The following is a 16,159-nucleotide window of genomic DNA, read 5'->3' as shown; positions in this document are numbered from 1 at the left end:
TCAAATATCATATATCATTCATCCATGCGTACACGTAAGACTACATGTCCGAATACCTACACATATGTACATGCATGTATGTTTGCATTTTTGCATATATAAATATATGCATACATACATGTTAATATGTGTGTGTGCATGGTGCATAAATATGTCGCAAGTTTGTGTGTATATATGCAAAAATACATAAGAGGACATGTACGCAGGCATTCATGCATGCATACATGCAGATATGGATATATGGATACATGCATAAATGCATAAATGCATGCATGCATACAAACATACATACATGCATACATGTATACATACATGCATACATGTATACATACATGCATCCATACATGCATGCATGCACGCATACATACATACATACATGCATACATGCATACATGCATACATACATACATACATACATACATACATACATACATACATACATACATACATACATACATACATACATACATACATACACACATACATACATACATACATCTATATACATACATACATCTATATACATACATACATCTAAATACATATCTACTTACCCGCTCCGCCCCCGTCTGCTGCACCGCCTCCAGTTGCCCCTCCACCGGCCGCTGGTGCCAACGTTTCCTGCCTTGAAGCATTTCAGCAGCGCCTACATGAATTTTTGAGAATCGAGGAGGACAGCACTTGGTAGAAGTTCGTTATATTTAAATTTGCAGCACCGCGATAAATAAGCTATTAGAAAACAAACTTTCCTGCATACATATACACACACATAGATGCATACATACGTGCATGCAGACACTAACACACACACACACACGCCCACACACACACACACATGCATACATACAGACGCACACACATATATATTATACTTATATGCCTTCGCACAAAATACTTGATTATATATATAAAAAGCCAAGATGTGAACCAAAACCAAGGGTCCAAGGATGGTAAAAACCAGCTTCGAACCAAATAGACTTGATTTAAACCAGAAATCGAACAAGTCTTTAAATGAAAAGTAAAACCTTAGATAGTACGCTGCCATAAAATAAAAACACAACGAATTAAACAATAATCTATTCTCATAATATATGTATGTGCCAATCTAATGTTAAGTAATATACAAAAAACCCTGAATATTTCAATCTTAAGCCCTGCCACTACTTTGACAAGATATTGTGAAAAATATGGGGAAAAAAATCCACAAGTATATGAACCAGCGCAACCCATATATGGTTCCCATTCCGTTTCCATCCACGTTGTTCAATGCTTGACTGCCTCAATGCCGTGTCGCACCAGATCGATCAGTCCCAGTCTCATGGAGGCCCAATAGATGAAGCCTCCCAGTATCAGCCCCTTGCTGATGCGATCCAACACATACATGCTGTAAATATAAAAGCAGAATAGATTAGATCACATTCAATTGGTGGATCCTGTTGTTCGCCTACAATCGCAGCTGTATGCGCGCCTTGGGCAAGGAGGTCAACGGCTCCTTCATAACATATTGACGTCCACCCAGAATGCTAATCTTCATGTATTCATAATCGTCCACATCGTTTGTATTGATTTTGAAACTGCGAAAGGGGCATTAAAAAGATTAAGTGAACATTGATTAACGATCAGTAAGAATTTGGGGTATATTAATGAAATCTGTTGTGCAGGCTAATGAGCTGATTTTATATTTGAAATTCCCAATTCGAAACCTCTGGCATATCCGTGTAGTATATTAAATACATATAGCTGGTATCAGCAGTTGGCGTACATTTTGCGATCTTCCTCAGATATTTCTTTATAGATTTGCTCAAAATGCGTTGACTTGAAGTCCCAGTTGCGTGTTGTGAAGAATTGTAGCACTTCCAGGCCCACCGATATCTTCGTTTGCACGCGAACCATGCTGAAAGCAAATCGAATGCAGGCTTAATAAACAACTTTATAGGGTATATCGAATGTCGACTCACAAGCGACGCTGTCCAAAGATGGCCAGAAGGAAATCAATGATATAGGCGGGCAGCCACATAAACAGGATGGTACAGATGGTATGATAGAATTTGCTGGTTGTCATATTGCCGTCCGGATACCAGAGGCCCACGTCGAAAGGGTATTTCAGGCCCAGATCGCGGCCCACATCCATGATCCACTTCCAGCTGCGCTTCTTGGCATCATCGACTGTTAAATTATAGACGGGTATCTGCTGGGGTCTGTAAACGATTAAGTTTAGACTAAAGCTGGGAAAGATATTTCAAGAACTCACTTCTGCTTAAGCCGACTGTTGTGATACGGCAACAAAATCAGGCCATTGATAGCTATGTCCACTGGTATAACCTCTGACCTGAGCTCACCGTTGCAGATCATGGAACGGATGACACCTTTGCCGGCACCAATCAGTACACCTGTCGGTCCATTCATATTGTCCACCCAACCAGGCAGCGGCTCCGCGGCAGCGGGCGTAACTGCACAGGCGGAATAAATGTAATTCAAATTCGAATAAACAAATAAAATTATAATATATATGTTATCCAGGGATTAAGAGTAAACAACTAGTTGGAGATGAGTACAAAAACCTAAATGCGTATATTTATTTGGAAAACCCTTAAACTAAATTGAACTACAACTAAATGCTATTGACTATATAAATTCCAGTGACCACAAAAGTTAAAGAATCCCGGAGATTCAAAACATTGCCAGCACGCCCGTCCATTTCAGCATATAATAGGCAAAGAAGCCAACGATGAGGGTCTTGCAAACGATGTCAACAACCCATTGACTGGAAAAGAGAAAGTTTACAATAAAACAGTTCTATTAAGCAAAATTGCCAAAGCTTACATGCGCATGTGCAGCTGTGCCTTGGGTATATCCTCATCCTTTTCCTTGAGTATAAACTTGCGTGCACCCCGCGCGCACACTATCAAATACTCCTCCTCAGTTTCCTTGACATTCATGTTCATATTGAAGCTGGCAAAAATAAAAATCGGTTTAGTTGCATTCAGGGAATACCTCTTCTATATATGGTTACTCACATGCTCTTGTCCTGCTCGCCCAGGTTATTCCAGAGGGAGGCGTAATTCTCCGACGTAAAGCTCCAAGCGTTCAGCGTAAAGAACTGTAGCACGCCCAGGCCAATTGAGATCTTCTCCTGCACGCGCAGCATGCTGCTTATACGAAAATAATTGGTTAGATTTATGTACATCAATTATTTCTCTATGGGCACATACAAACGCTTCTGTCCCAGAATGAGCATTAGAAAGTCCAATAGATACGCAGGCAGCCAGTGGAACATGGCCACATTGAACTTATGATAGAGCTCATTGGTTGTGACACAAGGATCCGGATACCAGAGACCCGCATTGAACGGCACCTGCTTATTGATGCGCTTGCTCAACTCCACAACAGTGCCCATGGGCATCTTTCTGTGCTCGGCATTTGTGATATTGTAGACGGGCACTTCGGCGGGTCGCTTGGCTTGCTTATTAAATTCGTAGGGTATGACAATGAGACCATTGATTGCATAGTCCACGGGTATGACTTCAGCCTTATTCTCCTGATTCACCAGCACCGAGCGTATGACACCCTTACCACAGCCAATCATCAGGCCCGTGGGTCCATTCAGATTGTCCACCCAACCAGGCAGCGGCTCATAAGCAGCCGGCGATACTGTTTGGATACGGAAGAGTATTAGACTTTCGGCGTAAATGGGAGACTCTACATACCAAGTAGCCCAGGATGATTTGCTGACTGTTGTAGCTGGATGATAACCGAAAGCCAATTAAGTGTGCATGTGTGTGTGTGTGTTTGTTTATGTGTGTGTGAGTAGGTGTGTTTAAGTAGTGAATTGCTGTGAATGTTGTGCGTGTCTTAAATGTATTCATTGTAATTTACGAATAGGTAAAACTTTTCGAGTTTCAACCCTTATTGAAATCCGGTTGAAACCTTGATTTTGATATTGTCTTCCTTTGTATTGTATTGTGTGTGTTTATTGTGAGTGCATTGTTGTTTTGTTTTTTTTTGGCTTCTGGCGTAGTCCTTTGAGCACTTGTGCAATAATACTCAACACTCGAACACGTACACATTTTAAGTTATCGAACCGTTTTATTGCATTTCATCGAATCACTTGACTTAAGGCTAAAAAGCAAATATGCGAAAAAACGTTTTGTACCCCATAAAAAAAGCGATCCTAAGCAATATTGATAAAGCGCGCAAATGTTTTGGCTATATGCTTCCCAATTCTCTCTTCCAATCTCTCTCTCCCACTCTTTTCTAGAGATCCCACTCCCGCTTCAGACACCCACAAGGCGTGAGACCAAGCCGAACATCCAGTAACCCAGGAAACCAACGATAATCGTCTTGCACGCACGATCCAACAGATACATCCTATAAAATAGGGTTGGGGTGGAAAGTGTTTGGTAAATAAATAAATGGAGAGAGGGTTATTTTGTTTTTTTTTTTGGCATTACAGCATGAGTTGGCGGCGCGCACGGGGCAGCGAATCGGGCGACTCCTTCATCAGATACTGACGACCGCCCTGCACGCAGGACTCAATGTACATGGGTATGGTCTCGACGGGATCCATGTCCATGTTAAAGCTATTTGATGTGTGTGTGACAGAGTCAGTCGAACTCTTAAATAGAAATGGAACGGTGTGTCCTTACTTTTTCCTGTCCGCTTCTGTCAGCATGCTCCAGAGCGAGGCATAGGCATCCGACTTGAAGTACCAGGCGCGCATGGTGAAGAACTGCAGCACCTCCAATCCGACAGAGATGCGATTCTGTACACGTATCATACTAAGCGGTTTTGAGGGTGCGGGGATTTGGGATTGAAGAAGGAACTGTAGTGTTGGCACAGGGTCATTGCCCGAATCCGAAACTTACAAACGCTTCTGGCCCAAAATGAAGAGCATAAAATCGATGACATAGGCGGGCAGCCAATGGAAGAGCAGCACATTGATATTGTGATGGAATCTATTGGTGGTTATGCAGCCATCCGGATACCAGAGACCCGCCTCCATTGGGTACTGATAGCCAATCTTTTTGCTCATCTCAATCACCTCGCCCCATTGCATCTTGCGATGATCGGCGCACGTGATATTATAAACGGGTACATCCACCGGTCGCTGTTCCATTGCAAACTGATATGGTATGACGCAGAGGCCATTGATTGCATAATCCACCGGTATGACCTCGGATTTGTGGCGTGTATCGATGAGCATGGATCTAATGACGCCCTTGCCAGCGCCCACCATCAGGCCAGTGGGTCCATTCAGATTATCCACCCAGCCGGGCACGGGCTCATAGGCCGACGGTGAAACTGCAGGAGATTCGTTCAGTACACAGTTCCAGATCTCTCAGAGCAGTTCCAGATCTCTAAGAGCAGCAGCAGCAGCAGCAAGGGAAATAATGCGAAGCCGTAGGCGTGGGCATGGGCGTAGGATTTTTTAGAGCGTGTGGGAGTTTCCGCTGGGCGAAAAGGCAGAGGATATTTGGCGGTTGAGCTTTGCAACTCGTTTAATTGCAGGTGCTTAGATTGGATCTAGCGGCAAGAGGCGGGGGAGCTGTTGGAGGCGTGTCTATTGTTTAGCATTATTTATAAGCTTCAGTTTAAATTGCAATGCCGTCTTTAATTTCATGCTCATTGAACTTGTTGGTCAATGACGACGACAGCGACAACGACAACGACGACGACGATGATTTCTTACAGTTTGTGTGCATGTGTGTATTATGTGTTTGGATTACAAGCAGTTTTATAAGATGTAGACAGAGATCTTTGTACTAGTATTTGGCTAAAGCGCTGACGTTTATGATTATTGCCAGTTACCATTGTTTGTTGTTGTTTTCCTGGGCGGGCTTGTACACATTGACAGCACGTTAAAAAATATTTGAAAAAAATGCTATTTGCATTACAACGGGACACATGCCGTTTGGCAAGCCCTTTGCCAGCTGCTTACAGTTAATTTGTTGACTATCGATTGATTTTACATTGTATCGAAAGCCTTGCCAGACTATTAAGCTGTCCGCTGAGCCAGCCTCCCATCTCGCTGGCGTGCTGCCAGTGTGTACAAAACCCCCCGTCTGTCGAGTACTTAACACACTTTTGCACACTCTTTTCAAGCGTTTTGTTGTTGTTGTTTTCAGTGTTGTTGGTCTAATTCATGTGCTTAGCAGGCGGTGTCAATTATGGCTCTGACATACAAACACAAGATATACAAACGTGCCACGGATACACAGTTTAAAGACGAACACACAAGGTACGCTAAAGCATCCAAAACTATCAATTAGCAGTCGGCAAAAAAAAAAAACAAGGCGCTTTTAACTTAACCAAAACTTGTGCCACACCCACCGCGCAGTCGAAAAGTGCGGCTTTCAATTAGGCAACTTCACGCGACCAGTTGCCAATCCCATTTTAAAGAGCCGCGCTAACAGATTTGAACTTTGCGAACTTAACGCTGACAAAGTCATCAATTGATCAATATTTAAACAGTTCGATTGTCATTGAAAGCGGGTCGCGCTTTACTCAAATACACTGTGCAGCACACATTTTGCACATTTTGTATGCCCACAAATTGCGGATTTGAGCTCAGACTGCATTTAACTGAGAGTATATGCTAAATATTATAATACAATAAGACTCCTAATACCGTTTTAAATTGTTTCCATTAACTCAGCTTACAGTGGCCTCCAAAAAAAACGGCCATGTTTTAATCGTCGCGTAAAATACATATGTACACACTGAATTTGGCATTAAACTACAGATCTATAACTTTAAGAAAACCATCTCTTCAGCCTTATACATTTAAAAAACTTGACTTAATTCGCTAACAAATATCTTTAATAATCTGATCAAAGATAGCCTCTTTTAAATATTGAAATTATAAAAAAGTTAACTGTTTTTAACGAGCTGTTCCCTTTTATGACCATCGTTTAGGTAATTTGCGAATGCAGTATAATATAATTACAGTTAATCGTTCGCAGAAATATATTTTTTAAATCATTTTGAGTATTTTTTCCGTTAGGTAAATTCAGTGGGGTCAACAAAAAGGTCAATTATCTGAAGTTAACCGTTTGCTCAATTACAAACACACTTTTGCCGTTCCATCTAATTGAAAAAAAAAAAAAATGCGAATTGCAGCCGTAGGATCAGGTTTTTAGCCCCACACTTGCAAATGAGAAATCTCAACTTTTATTTCAATTGCCATTTGCCTAGAGTCGTAAAGTCTGTAGAATGAGTTAAGAGCTAGCCCGGAGCGAGACCAGAAAACGGATTGTTGCAGCTGGTTGCAAGGAAAAGCTAAGACAAATTAATTGCATGGTTTTTTGGTTTTTCTTTTTGCCAAGCGAGACTTTTATAGACGGCAGGGCGGAAAGCCAGCAGAAAATAATATTTAAAAAATATACGTAAAATATGATTAAACTTAAGGAAGCAAGCAACCAAGCTTAAGGCGACGTGCCTCACCAGCTGAAAGCCCCACAGTTATTAGGCACACGAATATTTATATATATATATAGAGAGATAGACATGGAGATGGCTTACCGATGCTGGGACGTGCTATGATGACCGGCATCGTTTCGTAATGGTCGCGCACCAGCAGCTCGGCGAGACGCTTCGAATAGGTATAGGTGTTGGGATGGGGCTTCAATAGATCGGGCGTAATGGCATCCAATGTTTTCACATCCATCCATTCAGCCAGGCGCATCAGATCCTCGGGCTTGTGCGGAAACTCATAGACCTTCTCATACATGACTTCCTGATCGCAATTGCAGAATGCCGTCGACAGATGAACGAAAGCCTCCAATTGTTTCATATCCTTGGCCACGTTCAGAGCACGCTTTGTGCCCAACAGGTTCATGTCAATGGCGTCCCGCAGATTACCCTCCAGCTTCAGAGTGGCGGCCATGTGGAACACTATGTTCGTGTTCTCCACCACATGCTTCAGACTGTCGCCGCTCAAGCCCAGCACTGCAAGCAGGAAGAGACAGAGACAGAGAGAAAGAGAGTTAGAGACTTGCGGGGGAATTGTTTCAAGTGGAGAAGCTTACAATCGTAGGTCACATCGCCCTGGTAGATGGTCACCTTCTTCAGCATGTGTGGCCGTTCGTCCTTGATGCGTTGGAAAATGGGCAGCTTGAACATATCCTCGAGCCGCGCTTCGGGCGTCTTGCCGCGCTTGGGACGGCAAATGATGATCACCTCCTTGAGCGAATGGCATGAATAGAGCAGCTTCTCCAGCAGCACCTTGCCCATGAAACCGGATGCACCGGTTATGAACACGGTCTTGTCCTTATAATATTCCTGCACGGGCGATAGATCAGCCATCTTGGGTACTGCAAAAGGCGGCAATGGAAATCGAAAGCATGAGCCGGGCACATTACACAGACCACATTCCGGGCAGCCAGCCAAGAAAAACGGCAAAGGCAACCGCAAGTGTCGCAAGCATAAACTGGGCTAATTCTGAAAACGCTGGAAACGGGTTTCTTTCTAAATGGATTGAATTTATTGGACTTGAAGCGCGGCGTCGATTTCGCATTTCTTTGCATTTCAGTTGGCTGTCGATTACGCAATGCGGCCAAGAGGGGCGAACGGCTCGCTGATTGGTTTAATAAGTAGTAATACAATGGTAGCAACAATCTCCACAACAACATGCAGCAGCAGCTCCGGCGACCATTTGGCAGAAGCCGTTGCAATAATACGAGCGCGCCAGGAGACCAGACCACCAGCTCGTCTAACGTGTCTGCTGTTTGTTTTTATGAACGAGTGTTGCAAGCTCCAGCTCCAGCTCCAACTCCGACGAAGCAGCAGCAGCAGCAGCACACGCAGCATGCAGCGTGCCACAAGCAACTTTTGATAGCCGTCTGCAATCGCCGGCAAATTGCAAAATCAGAGATTGGCGCTGGCTGGTTGAATATGAGTTTGGGTTTGGGTTTGGGTTTGCATTGCAGTGCACGTTACACTTGGCCAAATCATGTGCACATTGTGTGGCATAGCCAAGCCAAAAATCGTGCCACTTTTGTTTTAGTAAAAGTGCCTTGCTCTTTGGCCGCAGCCGCAGTCGCAGCGTGACATTTCTAAACGGCCTCAATTTGAAAAGCTACCCAGCTAAAACTGAAACCGACGGGGTATGCTTGACTAGTTGCGCGAACGGATTCAGAATAAATTTGGCATAAACAAGCACACATATTGCTTGTAAGAGTTAATGTCCATGGAAAGTTTTAGAAATCAACATTATGGCAGCTAGAGCTGCAATAATTAATTTATGTTTATTTATTTTGCAAACGCAGTAAAGCTTGTAACGCGTCAAAGTCAACAATTTTGTTGTGCACTAGCATGTTTTTTTGAATATGTTTTAATTAAATTTTACGAACGGCGTTGCCAGATTTGAAAAATGCACTTTGCTTGACGTTTGACATTATATGCATACGGTACTTTTATAGCGTGTGACCGTTCGCTCTCTCTCTCTCTTTCTCTCTTCTTCCACTATTGACTGCAATGCAAATCGAAAGCCCCAGCATATATGGACATATACAGGGCATCGGCTGGTCGTGCTGCTCTCTGTCGGCTAAATCGCGCATTTCATGCAACACTGAACGAGTTTTTTGGCATCTCGGGTTTTGTCACCCGGCCTATTTACCATAAATGAGACACATACATATATGTGTACGTTGTAATTGTCTAAGCAGAAAATAAAGACAAACAACTGTTAAGGCAGTTAAGCGTTTAAGGAAAGCCTGGCCCACAGTCTGAGAAAGCACACAGCATGACAAGGCAATACAACAAATTGTATTATATGTGTACCTTGAACTAGAAATCGTGCCAATACTCGTACTACAACTACTGTTGGCAGCTTGTAAACTTGACTAACTGCAACTGCAATGAATATGCACACTTCACGCCTGTCTCTTAATTTTTGGTTAACATTTGAGGCAATTGCCTCATTTCCATATTTATTGCCAATTAAAACGCTTCTGCTGAATGCGTCACTTTGTCTATACACAAAACACAAAAAAACAACATTCAGAAATAAATAAGAAACAAATCGCGTGCAACTTATGCAAGCCCAAAGACAGCTCCAATTCAACGAGACGGCATCAAATCTGCGAAGTCTACGCAAAGCGGAAAACAAAAATCATAAGCATAACACACACACACACACACACACACACACACACACTCGTGCATGGAAAATGCCAAAGAAGTCGAGGCGAGGCGAAACTGAAATTGAAACCAAAAACTGAAACTGAACATTTTCAACTGTAGAGGGCAAACGGATGACTTAGGCAACGAACTTGCGCACTGTGGCATGCAATATAATATTTTGAAGAGCTTCAAACTTGACAACCATAACATGCAACGTATACATATGTGTATGTACATACATTATTAGCATCGTTTAGGCCATAATTTGCAAGAGCCAGTTTCTGGCGAGGTCTTCATAAAATCTATATATTTCGCAAACGTTTGAGCACAAAAAAAAAACTACAAAAAACAAATTCAACTTGTTCTTGACACAAAATTATTTAAGTAAATAGATGAGAACTCAATAGATAAAAACTAAAAGGGAAATTATAGTATTCTTGGTGCTTAAACTAAGAAATATATATCAAAAAATATATAAATAAATGAATCAAAAATAAACGAAATATTGGAATATAGATATGTTAGCTGATGCTGCCCGATTTAGTTGACGCCCATTCATTTGCAGGGTATTCACAAATGTGGTCCAGCTCAGTTGCCGTTTCTTCTAATCAAATATGCATAGTCAAACATTTATGAGCTGTTGGCCAAATCCGAGTCCCCCACTTGGATGACACAGTTCGGCATGGTAACTATGGACAGCACAACTGGCTTTATTTTAAAAAATGACACGGCTTTAATAAGCCCGTGTGTGTGTGTGTGTGTGTGTTCGTGTTTTTTTTTAAACCGGTTTGATTAGTTACTTATAATATTACTTAAGCATCTCAAATGCGCATACAAACAATCTGAGAAAAAGGCGTTGCTTACATTTTGCAATGATAATATGCTAGTTAATGTAACTACGCTTAGAACAATGATCAATGTACGATTGGAATGGGAGAAGAAGAAACAAGAACAACGAAACTAATACAGAGTGCGATGGACCGATCAACTGCCCCTCTTATAGGGTATACCAGTTATGGCAACATCTTGCCAAAAGAAGAAACAAAAACAAAACAAACTTCATTTACTTTTCGAACGTAACTTTAAACTTAAACCTCGCTGAGATCCCTTTAGGGGTCTCCTCGATGGCAAAATCATGCCACGAACTTAATAGGAAAAGAAAATAAATTAATAAATAATAACCAATAGCCTCCAATATGTAAATGGGTTTGTAGCGATTGCCATTGACACACAAGCGAAAGAGAAACGAATATAATTAATTTGTGAGATACGACGAGTTGCTCGAAATGGATCAAAACGAACAGAAAAAAAATAAAATAAAATAAAAAAGGACGGCTAGCCTCGGCACGCCGCAGCTTAAATACCCTTATGGACGCCTGGTAAAGGGCAAAAAAAAAAAGAAATCTGGGAAAGCATAATACTTTCCTATATAAAACTCATTTTTAGTTAGTTTCTTCCTATTGTAGATCTATGATATGCTAGAAGATTTTGTATGCAGCTTGGTAGAACTCTTAAAGTTAAGAGTTAAGTCGAGTCAAGATATATCGAAAAATGCAGCATGCTTAATGTATAACTAAGCTTTCCTATAGCATCTAGAGATCCGATCCGATACGATATAATTCATGCGTCACAAATGCTACGACAAAAGTGCAATAGCCACAAAAAGGGCAAATAAATTAAAAGCAACAGAGCTTATAGTATTGAGAGAGATCGCACAGCAAATACCCTGCCATAGAAATATATTCAATAATTAATTGTTAATATATGTATCATATATCTATATATATGTGGTATATATCATTATATAATTGTCCAATAAATCGCTTGCATGTTAATTGAGCACTTTGCACTCAAAAGCTGTGCTTTGAAATGTTGTACAATTAAAGATTAATTAAAAACAATTTTTCGTTTAAATAACATACAAGTTTAGAAACCGATTGAACTTTGACATAAAACTGCCGCTAGTTCGAATTCCTAAGCAGAGAGATTAAAGACACCAAAAAAAATAAATAAAAAAAGAAGAAAAGAAACCCAATTCACAGTTAATTAATTCAAGGTAACTAGAAAACCAGATGGAAATGCTTAAAAACGGTAGCATCAAACTAGATCGGACCTGACCCCGACCCTGACACGGCCCGTGACCCAAAGCGAGGCAGCGCTTTGATGTGTCAAAGGTAAATGTAAAGGCAGATGTGGCAAAGGTAAAATAATTAATAATAGACATTATTTCCAATTAAACGCTCCGCTGGCCAGCTAATAGCTAATGCCAAAATGTTTCAAATTGTTTACAGCATTTTTTTTGGCTTTGTTTCATTTTGTTTTAAAGCTAATTACGCGTATGCAAGACAATTAAAGAAGGCAAAAGGTCGCAAAGCAATTGTGCTCATACAAAATTAAATGTAGACGACTTTTAAGTGTTTTGTTATAAACACAAGGTGTTAGGCGCATTTTTTTTTTTTTTTTTTTTGGTTTTAATTACCTTTTGCAATGCGAATTGTTCCAAAAAACACGTTATATGCACAAAATCAATACAGATTTGTTATATGAGTAAAACACACTATCAAAATGATGCCACGAGCACACGAGAAGATTGACGATCTGAGCTTGGAGCCAAATAAATAGCTGGAAGCTTGCAGCCTGGAGCTTGGAGCACGTTGTGCGCTGTGCGGCGTTCAAGAGAAGACTGAGCCCCGTCTGGCCGGGCGCTTGTCAATATGAATGAAACGGCTTTTGGGTGTTTTTTTTATTTTTATTTTTTTGGTGCGTCTCGCAACTGAAGTCTAGATATTTATTAACTGGTTGGGCATTATTCGGCCGGGATGTGGCAAGCTTTGTTTGGCGGCACCTGCAAGCCAGCTGCAGCAATAAATATGTATCCAAATGGGCTAGCGTTCATTTGCTTAGCAAATTTGGCGGAACTTTGACCAATTTGGTTGCGTCCAGAAAGGAAGTTTTGTTGGTTTTGGCACCATTCAAATGGTTCACTCTCAACAGCAAACATATTTTGCAAACATTTGTTTTTCAAGCGTTTGTTAATGCATCTTCATTTCTCATACATAGTATACTATATTTATGTATCAATTAATCATGGCATTTGTGGCGTTTGCTGGGCTAATTAATAATTTGCAAATCCAATACATTTGGTTGTTGCACAATATTTTGCGATTCGCAATTTTTGTTTTTCTTTTCATTTATTTCAGTCTCGTTATGCAATTATGAATATCTCATGAATATTATAGAGTTTTGTTGCCAAACATTGCGAATTATGCCAGGCACATCAATACATACCCAAAAATCCCCCACACAATCTTAAATTATGCAAAAAATATGCAAATAACTTAAAAGTCGCAAAATGAACAAATGAAACTGTTTTAATTAAACCGCCAAATGGCCAACCGTCGATAACCGCAGCGCATATTCAATTAGCCAGTGTTGCCACCTCGTGCATATTTCAACAACTTTCAGGTTTGAACATTTTTCGTATCGATATGTCAATTTTATCTAAAAATAGTATTTACCTATAGAAATTATTGAAATTTTTCAAAAACATAGCCTAATACTTTTCAATTAAATCACTTTTCAGCGTAAAAATGCACACATAGACACCGTAACTTTGGACTATCGAAAATTATCGTTTCACTCAGCATTTGCATACAATGGCACGGCAATGCTAAACGCAATAAATTAATAAGCTGCAAATAATAAGCATAATAATAAAATAGACAAGTTAATGCATTGTTTATATGAACTACAAGGAAAAAAGTTGGTCCAGCATACTTTGACCACGTGCGGCTCAATCATCGATAGAAACTATCGATAGCGATTTATTTTTACATACCACCTCACGCGAGTGCGATTGGATTTCATTATAATTTGGAACAGGGAATTGCGAAAATTATTGCAAGCATGGCCGAATTAGACGATTTTTTTGCGAAAAAGGACAAGAAGAAGTCCAAGACCAAGAGCAAATTTGTGACAGCCGATGAGCTAGTGAAGAACCTAGAGGAGTGCACGAAGCGTGAGGTGGCTGCCAATGCTGTCAAACCCAAAAAACCTGATGTCGCGACAGCATCGGCTGGCGGCGTGGCAGAAGGCGGCGAAAACGAGACCAACATCAAAGCGCCGGAGCCCGTGGTCGAGGTGAGAGTTAGCAGCCAGTTTTCCAACGCGCATTTTCAACGATTTCTTTGTTGCGTTTTTCAAGAAGGTCGTCGAGGAGGAGTGGAAAGAGTTCGAGCAGGAGCAGCGCAAGGATTACAGCGGCCTCAAAATTGGCCAGCTGACCATCACCGATAGGCAACACCAGCAGCAGCAGCAGCAGCATCAACAACAACAACATCATCAGTCCGATGATGTCTACGACGAGGATGACGAGGACAGCGACGGCTATGCCAATGCGGATCCCAACAGCAAGCGTAGCGGCTATGGTCCATGGAAAAAGCTAATACCTGCCGAGGAGGTGACTCAAATACCGGTGCCGGTGGAGACGGACAACAAGTCAGCGTCGAAAATGTATATTTCACCCGCGTTACGTGCTGGCGTGAGTATTATATCGTATTGCAATTCATTGACGATCGTCTGATATTTATTTGATATTGGACTTTGCGCTCGACGCCCGTTCCAAACCTTTCGTTTGTATTGAATTGCAGCTAGCCGGCAGCGGGATGGGCAGCGGCGGCGGTGGCAGCGGCATGCGTGCGCGTCGCACGGCGCCAGATATCACCAATACCGAGTTCTTCCCAACGCTCAATGCAGCCCGGCCGGAGGAACAGCGCAAAAAGAAAAATGAACCCGCCTTCGAAGAAGTCCGTCACGGTGGTCGCTATCAGCGAGTGCAGGAGGCAGCCGCTGCGCCCGTTGCGGCCACCAATCGATTCCAGTCGCTCGACGATGAGGCCGACAGCTAGGCCACGCCCATTGTTGTTGCCGCCACCGATGCCGATGCCGACGCCACAAACAAACAAAAGAACAATTTACCGTATTCATCTTATGTGCTACACTATACAGTTGCCACACACTGCAGCAAGGCGCCAGGTCGGATCGCCAGCTAGTAGCGCGTGCGGGACCTGGATGCGAGATTCAGCTATAACAATTTATAACGAGTTCTTTTCTCTGTATACATATATACATAATAATTGTAAACATTTTTCTAGGCTTTTCGATTTTTACCCAAACCACCCCGGAAACAAATATTGTTCATTTCGTTTGCATTTTTGAATTATGGAATCAATGTAATAGAGAGAGAGTATGAATAATAGCCATGCGTTGAAATCCTTTCTAGTAAATTGTATACGTTCTTTACAAAAGCCATAAGCCCGAGGTCAGTTCAGCTCGTCCGTGAAGAGATCTTGTGCTGTGCTATCCGCGTAGCTGCAAAGATTTATGCAAAGTTCAATAGGACAAATCATCTTTGGCCGCAATTTTTGGATCTCGCACTGACTTCTCACTGTACGACGCCTGCGGCGTGTTGTGGTAGGAGCTAAGCAACGGCTTCGACAGCATCGCATCCGGATAGTTGCGTATCAGATATAGCCAGCACTCCAATCTCCTGTTGTGAACAAGGACCAACTATTATTTGCCTACAACTGCCCCTCGTCCAACTCACTCGTTTTGATCCGTCAATATGGTTTGTGGCTCGCGATCATAGTAGCGGGGGTAATCCTCCAGCACGTCCAGATTTGAGAGCATTGTGTCATCCACTTCGTAGATCTCGCCCTGGACATTGTGGCCCACACCCGGCTTGTCCAGCAAAAATGGAATGTTGTACCGTGTGCCGATCACAAGTGGAAACCTGATCACCGTCGTGCCCTTGGCCAGGAAGCGGGCCAGGCCATTTGCTTTGGTCGTCAGCCAATGATGGTTCGGCTCGCCGCTCTTCAATGTGCCATACACGAAAACCCTTTTGAGCGTTTGCGACATTTTCAACATTTAAATATAAAAAAAATTGCCATTGAAATAGTTTTTTGCTTCAATTCGGCTTATCAAATTGCCATTCGCTTGAAACGGTAACACCACAGACTAGATAAGCTCATCTGTT

General features: G+C 41.9%; 3 protein-coding genes across 10 annotated transcripts; 1 reads left to right on the top strand and 2 right to left on the bottom strand.

The window, feature by feature from the left end:
- Positions 1 to 1,088: 1,088 nt before the first annotated feature.
- LOC115760500 (putative fatty acyl-CoA reductase CG5065) lies at positions 1,089 to 12,804 on the bottom strand. 6 transcript variants are annotated; one of them, XM_030701853.1, is made up of 8 exons: positions 9,781 to 9,823; positions 8,028 to 8,312; positions 7,522 to 7,947; positions 2,252 to 2,450; positions 1,959 to 2,198; positions 1,763 to 1,894; positions 1,449 to 1,574; positions 1,104 to 1,384 (listed from the first exon to the last, which is right to left on the bottom strand). In XM_030701853.1, exons 2-8 carry the CDS (start codon positions 8,302 to 8,304, stop codon positions 1,264 to 1,266), a joined length of 1,521 nt encoding a protein of 506 aa, XP_030557713.1. In that variant the 5' UTR covers positions 8,305 to 8,312; positions 9,781 to 9,823; the 3' UTR covers positions 1,104 to 1,263. The 6 variants fall into 6 exon arrangements, with proteins under 6 accessions (XP_030557715.1, XP_030557713.1, XP_030557717.1 ...); XM_030701852.1 differs by lacking the exon at positions 9,781 to 9,823 and adding an exon at positions 12,602 to 12,803 and having other exon boundaries at positions 1,105 to 1,384; XM_030701857.1 differs by lacking the exons at positions 1,763 to 1,894; positions 1,959 to 2,198; positions 2,252 to 2,450; positions 9,781 to 9,823 and adding exons at positions 4,647 to 4,778; positions 4,866 to 5,301; positions 12,602 to 12,804.
- An 836-nt stretch (positions 12,805 to 13,640) lies between these two features.
- Positions 13,641 to 15,402, top strand: LOC115760542 (protein CDV3 homolog). Of its 2 annotated transcripts, none has more exons than XM_030701929.1 (3): positions 13,641 to 14,262; positions 14,330 to 14,662; positions 14,772 to 15,402. In XM_030701929.1, the coding sequence occupies exons 1-3, from the start codon at positions 14,029 to 14,031 to the stop codon at positions 15,027 to 15,029; spliced, it is 825 nt and encodes a 274-aa protein (XP_030557789.1). In that variant the 5' UTR covers positions 13,641 to 14,028; the 3' UTR covers positions 15,030 to 15,402. The 2 variants fall into 2 exon arrangements, with proteins under 2 accessions (XP_030557789.1, XP_030557788.1); XM_030701928.1 differs by having other exon boundaries at positions 14,327 to 14,662.
- Positions 15,403 to 15,409: 7 nt separating this feature from the next.
- Positions 15,410 to 16,149, bottom strand: LOC115760545 (putative gamma-glutamylcyclotransferase CG2811). Of its 2 annotated transcripts, XM_030701933.1 has the most exons (3): positions 15,728 to 16,146; positions 15,563 to 15,670; positions 15,410 to 15,492 (listed from the first exon to the last, which is right to left on the bottom strand). In XM_030701933.1, the coding sequence occupies exons 1-3, from the start codon at positions 16,048 to 16,050 to the stop codon at positions 15,444 to 15,446; spliced, it is 480 nt and encodes a 159-aa protein (XP_030557793.1). In that variant the 5' UTR covers positions 16,051 to 16,146; the 3' UTR covers positions 15,410 to 15,443. The 2 variants fall into 2 exon arrangements, with proteins under 2 accessions (XP_030557793.1, XP_030557792.1); XM_030701932.1 differs by having other exon boundaries at positions 15,446 to 15,670; positions 15,728 to 16,149.
- Positions 16,150 to 16,159: the final 10 nt, after the last annotated feature.

This window comes from Drosophila novamexicana, unplaced genomic scaffold, assembly GCF_003285875.2.
Source record: "Drosophila novamexicana strain 15010-1031.04,08,12 unplaced genomic scaffold, DnovRS2.1 tig00000462-arrow-pilon, whole genome shotgun sequence".
In the NCBI taxonomy this organism is placed as follows: Eukaryota; Metazoa; Arthropoda; class Insecta; order Diptera; family Drosophilidae; genus Drosophila; species Drosophila novamexicana.
The sequence above is the reverse complement of the archived record's forward strand: the minus strand, read 5'-3'. Positions and strand labels throughout refer to the sequence as shown.